This window comes from Xyrauchen texanus, chromosome 29, assembly GCF_025860055.1.
Source record: "Xyrauchen texanus isolate HMW12.3.18 chromosome 29, RBS_HiC_50CHRs, whole genome shotgun sequence".
Taxonomy (NCBI): Eukaryota; Metazoa; Chordata; class Actinopteri; order Cypriniformes; family Catostomidae; genus Xyrauchen; species Xyrauchen texanus.
In genome coordinates this window covers 6,234,995-6,248,929 of record NC_068304.1, presented here as the reverse complement: position 1 = coordinate 6,248,929, position 13,935 = coordinate 6,234,995, and the positions used below count along the sequence as shown (strand labels likewise).

General features: G+C 40.5%; 1 protein-coding gene across 1 annotated transcript in view; it reads right to left on the bottom strand.

The window, feature by feature from the left end:
• The window catches only part of LOC127622795 (unconventional myosin-Va-like), a 123,692-nt gene that overhangs the window by 75,562 nt on the left and 34,195 nt on the right, over positions 1-13,935 (bottom strand). The window contains exons 4-8 of the mRNA XM_052096883.1: positions 10,535-10,645; positions 8,702-8,873; positions 8,474-8,618; positions 5,165-5,321; positions 2,309-2,452 (exon numbers count right to left, since the gene is read on the bottom strand). Of these exons, the coding sequence (XP_051952843.1) occupies positions 2,309-2,452; positions 5,165-5,321; positions 8,474-8,618; positions 8,702-8,873; positions 10,535-10,645 (729 nt within the window). The remainder of the gene's footprint in view (positions 1-2,308; positions 2,453-5,164; positions 5,322-8,473; positions 8,619-8,701; positions 8,874-10,534; positions 10,646-13,935) is intronic.

The window sequence follows — 13,935 nt, the reverse complement described above, 5'->3', positions numbered from 1 at the left end:
CGAGGTAGGCAGAGCCAATGGAGGCGGAGCCATGGAAGCGTCTGAGGGCGGAGCCGAGGGAGGTGCAGCCGTGAGAGGCTTGGGGCTGAGAGCCGTGGAAGAGAGCACTGGCAGAGACTGGGGAACGACCTCCGTGGTCGTGAGCACTGGCAGAGACTGGGGAGGTGCCTTCTTCCTTCTCTTTCTCCTTCGGGCAACAGGGAGCATGATTACGGGGACAGTCGAGGCTAAAGGCACTAGCTCTGAGCCGCAAAGTTTCAACGCCACCTCCACGAAGTTGCACAGCGTCCAGTGAGGACACGCCGGAGGCATCCGCTCCTTCAGAGCACTATTCAGACAAGCTCTGAAGAAATAGACCAGAGATTGGTCCTCATAGTGCACCAAATTTGCAAGATGGAGAAATTCACCCACGTGATCCTCGACTGGACGATCTCCTTGTTCGAGATTCTTACGGCTGGTATATCCATTGATATGGGGTCAGTCCTTCTGTAACATTTGGTGCCCAAGGAATGGAAGAGAGGAGACGCAGGAGTAGAACCTTAGAATCTTTTAATTATAAACACTGGAGTAGAACATTCTCAGAAATGGAAACGCTGGAGTGGAAACAAATGCATTCACAAACATAACCATTCAAGGACTGACAAATACTAAACAAAACTAGAGAGTAAATATACACTTGGAAACTAATGAGAAAATGGAATTCAGGTGGGGATGACAATGAACAGATGAAGTGATTAGGGCAGTGGACTTTGGGAAACGTAGTGCTGGGGAAAACTTCAAAATAAGAGTCCTTGAACACAGTGAAGACAAACTGTGACGGTTGTAATCAGACAAGTTTTTTTTAAATGAACATTAGATGGGGGTTTTAATGAGTAAAATGTACCTCCCTAACCTAAAACTCTAGCTTTGATAACATCTAGTGGTAATTTTGAAACACAACAGTCTTTTAGTCTGAGATTCTAGAGAGAAACTAAACATTCATTCATTCAGTATTCCAGAAGGGGAAAAAACCCATGGAAAAACAAGTATGACGGTAAAGAGAGACAGATCAACATTTCCATCGGTGAGGCCAAAAGTGTATCCACCAATCCAGGGAAAATAATCAGCCATTTCAGAGTGACTGGGATTTCCATGGGCTTCTTGCTCACCATGTGGTTACCAGATTCTGGACTGTTTTTTTAACATTCACATAACCGTATCTGTTTTAAAGGGATCATAATAAAATACTCATTACATAAATTTTCCCTTACAAAGTAATAGTTCTGCCAAAAATGATAATTCTCTCATCATTTACTCTGTCTCAAACTAGTATGACTTTCTTCTATATGATCTGTTTATATCCATATAATGAGTCGTATGGATTACTTTAGTGCCGCCTTTATGTCCTTTTTGGAGCTTGAAAGTGTTAGAGCCAATTGACTTGCATTGTACGGACAAAAAAACACTTCACATCTCCATCAAAATCTCTTTGCGTTGCACAGCAGAAAGAAAGCCATTCATGTTTGGGATGGCATGAGGGTGAATACATGATGAGAGAATTATAATTTTGGGGTGAACTATTCCTTTAATTAATTCTTTATATGTCCACTTTACATTAGGGTACATTTTCATCGGTCACTAATGTTGAATACGTGTTATTAAGCATTTATAACATGTGAGGTAAAATGGCTCACTATTTGGCAGGTATTGCATGAAATTCACCCTTTGTATACATGTTGTTTTAAACACATACATTTTATTGTGCATTTGTAAATGACTTATTGGTCATTAATAGCCCCTTTATAATCCCTTAACAAATGGAGTATTAATGTAAAGTGTTACCAAAGAGTTCGATGGACTGTGATGTACTATGCATTCACATTAACAGTCACAATGCAAAATTCCTTCCCCACTCCACCCAGACCATTAATTGAAAATAATCATCACAATTATGACATCACAACCATCATCATTAACATACTCATCATCTCACATATCAACGCCTTTTCAATATTACATTCTGCAATCATGTCTTCAATAATATTATGATGTTGGTTTTGTAACTTATTTTAATTGGGAAGAACTTATCTAATCAAAACAGTGGTAATTTACATATAGACGTCTTAAAGGTACAGTAGCATAAAAGCTTGTTTAATTCTAAGGGTGTGAAATGGTCATGACACACAAAATTACAACAGTTTTTAAGAAATCCTGACTGACATTGAAAAAAACAAAATGGTACAAAATGTATAATATTAGCCCTTTACGATAAAGGGACCAAACTTGAATAGTCTCCTTACGGGGACAGATTGTCATGCATGCTCCTCACCTGAAATACGACTCGTGATTTCTCTAGTAGATATGTCCTCATGTTCGCTCCAGTGATGTGATATTTCTTATCAAAGCCAATCTCAATGTATTTCCCAAAGCGACTGCTGTTGTCATTCCTGGTGGTCTTGGCGTTACCTATGGACTAAACATGAAGGAGAAGAGACATCTGCTTGAATAAAAGTACTGGATTGACCTGTAGGACACCTGATTGTGTGAGAGTGGAGAGGACAGGGTTAAAGGTTTAAAGAAGCCCACAGAGCGAGTATTGATTTAAAACCACTGGGCCAGAAGATCATGTGTGTGTGGGGAAGTGTGTCTCCAGCAAGTCAGGAAGTTGAAGAGCAGGTCCACTGGGATTTGACTGGATAAGTTGCTGTTAGATACCAGAATAGAGGCAGACCTGAATGCAAGTTTGCAAAAACAATGCCTAAATAGTTATTTGACAATCTGTTATGATTATCCAATAGCCTGCATGGTCAAAGTGATGTCAGCAAAAAAAGAAAGTCATTTTTGAGTTAAAACATTTGAATGAAATATTACAATTAATTAAATGTCCTTAAGAATGATCAATGCACATAAATCAAGGAACGTGTGATGAAGTACATTTGGCAAATTTTAATTTCAGGTTGACATAAAAAACTATAAACAAACTTTTTTTTTTTTTATAGTTATATGAAAGTCACATTAAAACTGAATTGGAAACTTTTTACTAGGCCGTAATAATTTTTTTGTTGTATTTTTCAAATGCCATATATGTTCTGATTTTATTGTTTTCACCTTGTCCCAGACCCGTTGGTACTTCGGTACAAAATTGGTCCTAAAACAAAAAACATTTAACGATAACAGTTTTTCTACAGTAGTACTGAACACCGACATAATTTGGTGCCTGCACGCTGTCTTACTGACACACCACTGCTTTAAAATGCTCACATGCTCATTTGAGCGTGAGCTCTTCTAAATGAAAAATGTATCAAATTAAAAATGTGATATGTCCTAGTGTGATTATTAAAATGCAAAAGTCTGCAATCTAAGTCTGCATTCGAGCTGAGTGTTTAAATAAATGCGTGAAGCAGACCGCTTTAACACTGGAAATGTAATGTTAGTAGGAGGAGGCAGACAAGGAGTGCGGATCTAAATGCGGGTCTTTATTAATCAAAGTGAAAAACAACCAGACAGGAACAAAGGAAACATCCAAAATGGGAAAAATGAAACAAAAACATGAAAACATTCAAAGGGTACATGAACTGGGTAAAACAGGGCAAAACATCGACTTCCAGACATCTACAAACAACGATCGACAATGACTGACCAAACAACCAGGGTTTAAATACAGAGGGGTAATGAGGACTAAACGACAATCAGGTGAGGACAATGACAAAGTGCTGGCAGTGATGAGGGCCGGGAATTGTAGTTCAGGACAGGTGACAAGAGAAACACGTGGCAGACAACAGGGGATCGTGACAGGAAACTCCACAGATATTGAGAATAATTTGTGATGTCAGAGCAGAGCACTAATCCACTGTGAAGCACTTATTACATGAAGACTATATTTATATATTTAAACCACAGCAATTGCGCTTTAACGGACATGCAGTGAACTGTTTATCCATCAGAAGAAGCTTCAGTCAAAACAGCATGTAAAAATAAATGCATGCTTAAAAAAGCTCACATTAAAATAAAAGCATGATTCAAAATAAAAGCTAGGCGTCTGAAATCGAAGAAATTGCAACAGAAATATATTACAACTGTATAGTAAAATGTAATATTCAATGTAGTAATATTATAATCAGAATAAGAATGGGGTGTTGGTGTGTGTGTGAAGATAAGTGAAGATCAGAGCAGGGGAGGGATGTGAAACTGGGCATTTCGGGGTGTCTTGTACTTGGTGGTGCTTTTCAGGCCTTTCCACACAGATACAGGATCATTGGCTGAAAACTGTTTTTTCAGCTTTTCAGAGAAGCTTCTTTTAGCCACTATGATTTCCTTATTCAGTGTGTTCCTAGCATGGATGTACAATATTTTATCCCAACTTCTGTAAGCATCCTCTTTGGATTGACGAATGCTGTCAGAGTTTTCCTGTAAACAATGCTTTATCGTTATTGAATGATAATAATCCTAGTAGGGATGCACATATCCTCACAGAAAATGCTATGTGATGTAACAGTATCTGTGATCTCGTCCAGGTCTCTGGCTGCAGCCTCAAAAACACTCCAATCAGTGAAGTAAAAGAAGGCATGTAATTCCATCTATGCATCATTGGTCCATTCTTTACAGTCTTTACTACAGGCTTAGCTGATTTTTAGTTTCTGCTTGTAGGTTGGGAGAAGATTAATCAGACAGTGATCAGAGAGTCCCGACAAAATGTCCCCACAAGGTCAAAAATTTCGGGTTTTACTATCCTTATGGGGACATTTGGTCCCCACAAAGTGATAAATACACGCTCACACACACACACACACACACACACACACACTTTCTCTCTCGCTCTACTGCTGTACTGAGGGAGATGAGCCCAGGGGGGATGAAGACCATGCAGTGAAGGGCAGATATAACACTGTGAATGAGACACTACTTTACACTGGTGTTCAGGGCCAGAGGAGAGCTTTCAGACTCTCAGCCTTAGAGGGGTTTGGCTCTCTGCGATAGAAAGTTCTGTATTATTAAAGCCCTTCATGAAAACAAACAGCCTGAGTGATGTACACAGTGTCCAAAATGAGTACTCACCAAGCTTCAAACATGAGTAAAAATTATTTTGGTGTTATCTGCCTGTAAGAACAATAGTCTGAACCTCTCTGGTTTAAGTTAAACATTTACTTAGCACCCTGAATGTACAGATGCAGGACACAGGGCTCACCTCCATGATGGGGTTGGACGCCAGGACTTTCTGCTCCACACTAGCCTCGCTGGCAGAGCCGCTGACGATGGCAAAGAACCGCATGGCATATTTGGCAGAGACAGTTTTACCAGCACCAGATTCTCCACTCACAATGATGGACTGATTCCTCTCATCTCTGAATGATATGAAAATAAGACAAGAGGAAAGGAAGAGACAATAAGTATAAGCAACGGTTGTCCGATTCGTCAAGCACGTAAACTCACATCGGTGTGGGATTTGTAGTTCTTTTTTAGTGACTTGTTAGCAACATGTTTTTAAAAAGGCTTCGAAAGGCTTCAAATTCCAAGTTTAACATATGATTGCGTTTAATGTATGCTGTATAGCAAATATGAAGGTCTCTTCAAGTACAGTTTGCTATAGATTCGAGATGTCTGTTTTGGATCTTTTCATCACAATCTTAAAAAGATCAGATTTATAAACATTCTAAATCATAAACGTCTCAATGACATCTGCTGAAATTCTTATTGACATCCGAGAGGAAACGTCTTTTAGATGCATTGCAGATGAGGAATTAAACTAAACAATATGTCTTCCAGATGTGAACACACATCAAATAGATGTCTAGGTGATGTAAGTGTGCTTTCAGGGATATAGTCCACATAAAACAAAATCCACAGTTCTAAAAACCAATTGGAAATTTCAGATGGAACCCATAGCTTTAAAGTGCTAATTCTATTCCGGGGTTTTAGGACTAATAGCTAGTGCCATGTTTGTTTGGAGTTTATAGTCATGAACCACCCCATTGTAGGTCCATTGATCAGAGACAGTGAGACAAGACAACGAGAAATTGAGAGCGAAAACACGTCCTTGGCGGATCTATTTTTGGCCGGGCTGCAGTGAGCAACGTCCTGACCTACAAACCTTCCATTCAGATCGAGCAGTATCGCTCACACACTCACAGCATACAGACTGCAGGTAAATCCAGAAACATACTCGACACAAGTAAGCAAATGCAAATGCTTAGCCAACACATTGCAAGTACACAGCTCTAAAGAACATACTTAAAACACATTCTTGCATTGCTGTGGCAGTAACAAACCTCAGTCCTCAAGAGGGTGAAAGTGTTACCTTTAAGGTCTGCGCCATTAAACTGGATGCATTTTTATTCAGATAGCTAGCTATTAGGGATGTTAAAAATTTTTATGAAAAACCAAAGTGTTTGTTTTTTCTGATTATGTTTGTACCTAAAATCTTCTACTGTTGTGTTCCTATTTGTATCAATCATAAAGAAAATGTGTGTCAAGTTAACTGTCAGGTTCAATCAGTTTTCTTGGTGCATCTGGTCATTATTGATTCACATCTGGTGCCTCAGGTAAATGTAAATGGTACACACATTTTATTGACTTCTGGACATGATGCCAAAAATTGCTCATATGAAACATTCTGCAAGAAAGGCAGGAGACTTGAGCAAATCTTATCGCACAAAACGTATTCAGTATTTTGCAACATTCCTAATGTTAAAGCCAAAAACGCATAAAATACATTTCTAGCCAAAAAAAAAACACATTAAAACTTGAACAGTAACAGTCTTGTCTCTTTAGATCCTGAAGTGGAGACACAACACGTGTTGTCCTGGTTTCCCCTTTTAATTTTGACTCGATTCGTACAGGGGTGCGTTTCCCATACAAAAACGTAACTCTCTGATTAACCACCATAGTAAGATGCATCGTTGGAGAACTAGCTGGTCACACATGTTTCCTGAAAACATAGTAAATATGTCGCACATCCATCGTTCAAACCACGTTGGTTCAACAATATAGAGCTGTCATTTAGGACGTTACTCAGGGAGTGCAGTAATAACTCCATGAATATTACATAATAAAAGCTCATTCACACGTACACCAGAAAGCCATTTATTGCAAGAAAGCTGCTGAAGACAGGAAAACTGCATGCAATGTGTAATGCGACAGACACATTGCTCTGCAATAGTGGGGCTTCCGTCTACATCAGACTTTGGGGTTCCCCCGACACACTTGAGCACACGCACACTCTTCAAACACATATAAATGGCACTATTGTGTTGACATAAACACATAAAAGCAGAGTTCTCCGACAGAAACTGTGTGTGATAAAGCGCTTTCTCTTAACAGCCTTTAGTCCCTCCTTAAACAGCTGCATTCACATTTGCATGATGTTTCAGAACGCCGCATTCTGCAACACCCTGGAATGAGTAACTTTCTTAAATACATGTAAATGTGGTCTTGACAGAATGACCTCTCCACAGGTTTCGGAAAACATTAAACAGTTTAACTATGTTGGTAACGATGAAACTTTGGGAAAAGCACCCCGTCTGACTTGTTTTCAAATCATTTTGACTGATCAAAGTATTCAACTATGAAGATTTGTATGCGAAGCAGACATCACTATCACCGAACGAACATTGCATTGCTTAGTTCAGTCATGACAACTCTCAGAAATATTTAGCATGTTAACGTGGGTATGAAATATTGTTAGGATTTTTGTTTTGCCAGATTAGATACAGAGATTTGCTTTGCTAGAACATACACAGACACACTAAGTTAAGCATGTGGACATGCTGCTTTTGCTGCACAATTACAAAAACACAAGACATGCTGCATCAAGCATAAATGACATTCTACTGTATAATTAGACAGATCTAGCAGATCTAGACAGGTGGAGCTGGGGAGGAGGGTTTCTTAGAAAAATCTCACAGCGTGCACCGACTTACATGCAAACTGAGCAAATTTAAATGTTAGACAAAGGGAGAGTAGGCAAGTTCATTGGCTACCCGCTTACACAAAGGATCAATCAGCTTACACCATGTGAGCCGATTGGCTTGACATATCGCATGTGAGCAAGCCAATTGGTAAACAGATAAACAAGTTCAAAGAATGCATGAATTGAAGCTTGAATAGGTAAGACTTTAAGAGAGTTATAATGATGTAGAGAGAAAGAAAATCTTTTTTCGGCTGTACTTTTATATTTTTATTGTTGTAATTTTACATATTATATATTTTACCCCAGCCTTCTGAAGTACTTCAACTTGGGAATTAACATCACTTGCATTTGAACATCATATTTTCGGGTAAATCGTCATTGTGGGTTATGAGTGTCAATGAAGGATACACCTCTTGCATCCCCAAAATTCCTGTGAATGAAGGTCACATTCGAAGGCTACATTCGGAGTGCCCTACTTGCTTTTCTGAAACGAGACAGCCTCGATGACGTATGGGTCTGACAAATGCAACCTGCGGAGCACACAGTCTCCGAAAAGAGACACAGCCATAGACACATCTATTGCCCCACCTGGCCATCTGTTTATAAGACTCTTCTGCCACTGCAAAGATGTGCGGGTCCATATCGCCCATATTCTGTCCGCTGTATGCATTAATGATGTCGGCTCCATAGATGGGCAGCGTCTCGTATGGGTTTATGGCAACTAGTACAATACCTGCATCAAACAGAAAGAACCATTGAGCCCAGTGATATCAGACAAATGAAGTGTGTATGAGTGTGTCAAGGATGTGTGTTTACCGCAGTACGTATAGATGAGTTTGGAATCAATGAAGCGCACTTTGAGGTTGTGTAAGACAGCAGGCTCGTGCAGGTAGCTGAGTGCTGTCAGGTCGTTCTCTCCAACCAGAATATCTGGATTACGTAGGTGCGGCAAGTTGTTTGTTTTGGGATCCAATTTGTATTCCAGTTCCTGAGCAGAACAAATCACCGCACAGCATTTTGACAGATGGACATTTTCTAGTAAGTGGTTCAAAAATAACATTTACAAACAGCATTAGACGTTATTGACGTTAAACATGGCACAGAGCCTCTTGAGGCTGTACATAAGTGTGAATGAGGTTTGACAGCTTTGATGAGGGGAAGAATCGTATGACTGAATAAAAAATAATAATAATAATAAAAGAATCTATAAACGTGCCATGCACATTATTTCATCAAAGTATCTAGACTGCTTTTTTCCTCCCCTTTTATCCCCAATCTGGCATGCCCAATTCCCAATTCGCTCTTAAATTCTCGTGGTGGCGTAGTGACTCGCCTCAATCCGGGTGCCGGAGGATGAATCTCAGTGGCCTCCGTGTCTGAGACCATCAATCCGTGCATCTTATCACGTGACTTGTTTAGCGCGTACCGCGGAGACCTAACACGTGTGGAGGCTTCACGCTATTCTCCACGGCATCCACGCACAACTCACCACGCGTCCCACCGAGAGCGAACCACATTATAGTAACCACGATGAGGTTATACCATATGACTCTACCCTCCCTAGCAACTGGGCCAATTGGTTGTATAGGAGACCTGGCTGGAGTCACTCAGCATGCCCTGGATTCAAACTCTTGACTCCAGGTGGGGTAGTCAGCGTCAATAATCGCTGAGATATGCAGGCCCACATCTAGACTCTTTTTGACTCATTAGCTGATCAATACGTTTCAGTAACATTAATGTGGTTTATTTCAGATAATTATAATGCATGCCCCTGACCAAGTCATTTTGCTTCTCAAGTACATTTATCTTGATTTATAGAATACATGAAATGTTACAAAATGCCAAATGTGATTGAAATTAACAGGAAATGGTGCGCCCTTTTGTGAAGTGGTTATATTGAATAAGCAATGTTTTAATTTGTTCCTCAAAAAAGCTGCTTGCTGTCTCAAGTAGTATTTGCATTCATTGATACATTTTGCCCTATAGATATTGCCCCTATGTCTACTGTACATTATGTCACAATAAACCCCCTGGGGGCCTTTAACACTAAAAGGAACATGCTAGATTTGACATAATGTCAGATATCAATTAAGCATGTGAAGGTGAACAAATGCTGTGTTAGTAAAAAAAACTAAAAATACTAAAACAAGAAGCAATGTAACAGTGGTAAGATTAACCTAATGGTTTGTGATCTATGCCACTAACAAAAGTGTTGCAGGTTCAATCCCTTGCAATGATCCCAGGAAAGTGGCCCAATTAAAGTACTCCTCTTAATCCAGGTCACTTCAGGTACACTGTATCTGCATTTAGTGTACTGTAAGTATCGTTAATGAAAAGAGTCTTTTGAGGCTTATCCAGCCAGGCAAGATGTTAGCTACATGCCATTTGTCTATCCACACTGACAGCAAAGGGGCAGGATTTTGGAATAATGAGATTTCACTGCAGACAGGGCTATCCAGAGGCTGCAGAAATAGAAACCAAGTGACAAGCGAGAAATATCCACTCTCTTGCCACTTGTCACAATCGCAGCTGGTTAGGACAAAAACTCATTAACATTGAAGACATAGATTTTATCACTTGTTGCATTTAGCCCTAACACACACACACACACACACACACACACACACACACAAGCACACAGTCACTGACCGATCCATCCTCTAGTTGTAGCTGCAGCACTCCGTCTCCTTGTCTGTAGTCCTTGGTGAGTTCTGCAGATTTCCACACTTCCTCTACGTCTGGAATCCAAACCCGAGCATACTTTACAGAGAGAAAAATCAGTTAATATCATGTACACATATGAATTTGTTTTTTAACACACTTAAATATGAGGTGTTGAGATTGCGCACTTGAGAAAAAGACAAATTCTGCTCCTAAACACATTAGCTGATTCGGAAACCTGCAAAAACTGATTAAATCACAGATATCACAGATATCACAGGACACAGGAATTCAGAAAGCAGAAAAAAGAGAGCCAGAGAAAGACAAAAAAATTTGACAAACAGAACAGGTGTACCACAAAAGTCAACATTTAAACAGAACATGAAATCAAAATGGACCAATCTCCCTGATATTACTGTGCACAATTATGCATGTTAAACTAAAGAAAAATCTTTCCATAATCTTAAAAATGTACTCAATTTTCCACTTCTAAAATGACCCTATTTTGGTTGACATCAACATGTGGGCAGAGAAAGTACAATTTGACTTATCACTTTTTATCATGCAATCAAAGTCCCTCTGAAATCTGTGGCATACAGTGGTGAAATGCCATATGAATTCTTTAAGAAAGTACAGTCAATTTATTAAATGAAACTGCTCTCTTATTCTGCCTCATCACTGCAGCAATGATAATCATAATCCCAAGCGTAATAATGTAGACAGTATGAAAACAGTCATGACACTTTAAAAGACGAACAACACATTTAATCTGAGAAAACAATCAGAACAAACAAATAATCCTCATTATACATGAATGACTGACCCCTTTTCATAAACATGAAGGAGGGGGGAAGAGAAAGAAGTAAGGAAAGAAGGAAGTAATGAAGGAAGGAAAGGACGAAATGAGGGAAGACAGGAGATGAGAAAAAAGAGGAAGAATGGAAGGAAGTAAGAAATGAGGAAAGAAAGGAAGGAAGGAAGGCCAGAGGGAGGGAAGGAAGGAAGGATGGTGAAAAGGAAGAAGGTAAGGAAGGAGGAAAGGAGGGAGGAGGAAAGCAAAAGGCAAGGAAGGAGGAAAAGAATGATGAAAAGAAGGAATGAGAAAAGGAAGAAGGGAAAGAAGAAGGAAAGGAAGGGAGGGAGTAAAGATGGTGGGAAAAAGGAAGGAAATTAGAAGAAAGGAATGGAGGATGGAATGAAGATAGGAAGGAAAGAAGGAAAAAGGCAGGAAAGAAGGATGGGGGAAGGAAGGGAGAATGGAAGTAAGGAAGGAGGAAATGAGGGAAGAATGAAGGAGGAAATGGGGAAGGAAGGGAGAATGGAAGTAAGGAAGGAAGGAGGAAATGAGAAAAGAAAGGAAGGAAGAAAGGAAGGGAATGATGGAGGGAAGAAAGGAAAAAAGGAAGAGAGTGGGTGCTTCTCATTTCAGAAAGTGTAGATAACGGTGTATTGGAACAACGATCTTTATATCAAGCAATTCTGTAACTTGGCAACTAAAAAAAAAGAAAAAAAAAAATCAGAAGCCCTGCATTTTGAGTCATATGTACTGTAGTGGATCGACCTGCCCCTCCCTCTCATCATCTTCATTCCGCCTCTGAAGGCCATCCTTCAGCCAGGCTCACGACAGGAATTGGGCAGGAGTGGAGAAGAGAAGATAAATAAGCCTCATTTTGAATGAGGCTTATTTGAGGGTGAATGAGGCACACCTGATTGTGTGTTTAGCCTCATCAGTGCTGCCATATAAACTTCTCAGGGAGATGGCTTATATTCTTCATTTGTGCACACACTGGCACCATTCCAGGCCCAAGATCAGAGCAGAGAGGGATCGGCCGAATTAGATGCATCGCCGGGGAGGACAGCACGCATTGCGGCCGATGGGCTAGAGGCCGGGTTGCCTTCCCCTCTCACCTTCCGAGGGTCTGGGAAGACAGGCCGCCTAGGACATCGCCTGCCCAAGTGTAACGGACCCAAGAGGGTAGCACATGCGGCCATCAGACCCCGCTCAAACCTGGGCCATTCCACTCCCCCAACTTTCAAGGAGCCCCATTTCACCGTGAGAATGCCAGATTCCCCATTATTTTGATTACCATTCCCCCTGGACACTATTTTCCCCATTTATGAACATTTTAAATTTAATATTATTTTCAATAAATGCCTCTCCCAGACTTGACACCATACCCACTGTGTCTGTCTCTTACTCACCCGGCCACAAAAGCATTTCATTCAAACAAAACAATTTTTTTCAACAAACATAGGCTGCTATGGCATTATACCAATGAATGTGTGTACAGCTGGTACAGTTGCATTTTGAGCAGTTCTTTGGGCAGTTTGACATTGTGTTAGTGGTGATTACATCATAATCACACAGGCCAGATGGGATACAGGCAAGACTTAAACACCATCATTATAACTCTTTCATGTATTAGACGTACACATCAATGGAGTAATTTAAAATCCTTATTAAAGTCTACATTCTTTTATTAGCCTAATTCTTGGCACAGAAAAAAGGCCCAATACTATCTGATATCTAAGAAAACTTTGGGCTCATCTTCAAACAAAGTGTTTAACATTGTTACAAGGCCAAACATAGGCTACATCATCATGGTTACTGTTGTAACCTCCGTTCCCTGATCGTCGACTATAGTGACACAAGGGGTTTTACTTGAGAGCCTCGCGTACTTCTGGATTTGAGAAAAGGCCAATGAGAAATAACCAGACAGAATTTGCATGTCCCACCCCCGAACATACGGGTATGAAGGGATGTGGATGTGCATCTGTCAGTCAGGTTTTTGTACTGAGGAACTGAGAGTAAGGTTCGGCCGTTTACAGTGCTTGGTCTAGTGTCGTGGCAAGGGGGACACAACGTCTCATTCCCTCCATCAGGGAACGGAGGATACAACAGTAACCATGACGTTCCCCTTCTGTCACTCACTTGATGTTGTGTCGATTGTAGTGACACAAGGGGTCCCATTTAAAAACGGCATGCACTAAACCGTGTTACGTGAACTGCTGACACAGGTGCAAGAAAGCTACTGCGTGCTAGAAGCAATTGTATCGGCTGCACGTAACCCTCCCCAACACCCCAAAAAAGTGTCATATAGAGTTCTTAGATTCCCAGCACCCCTGAGGAGGGAAAAAGCAACATGACTATCATGGAAGCAAGCTGGCCAGTCGCTGCCTTTTCTCTCTCTATGTTTCTCGTCATTGAGCATAAAGTGGCTATAAAATGTGTCGGGGAAGGCATTATTTTCCGTTCCTATTCATTCAGGGGGAAAAGACTCTGCGGAGACCACATCCTGCCCAGGCTGGTGGGAGGTAATATGTGGCCAATACATCACATGGGTTGTCAAGCCACATTTGGAAGTGGCGTGGTGGTAGGTCCTACCTAG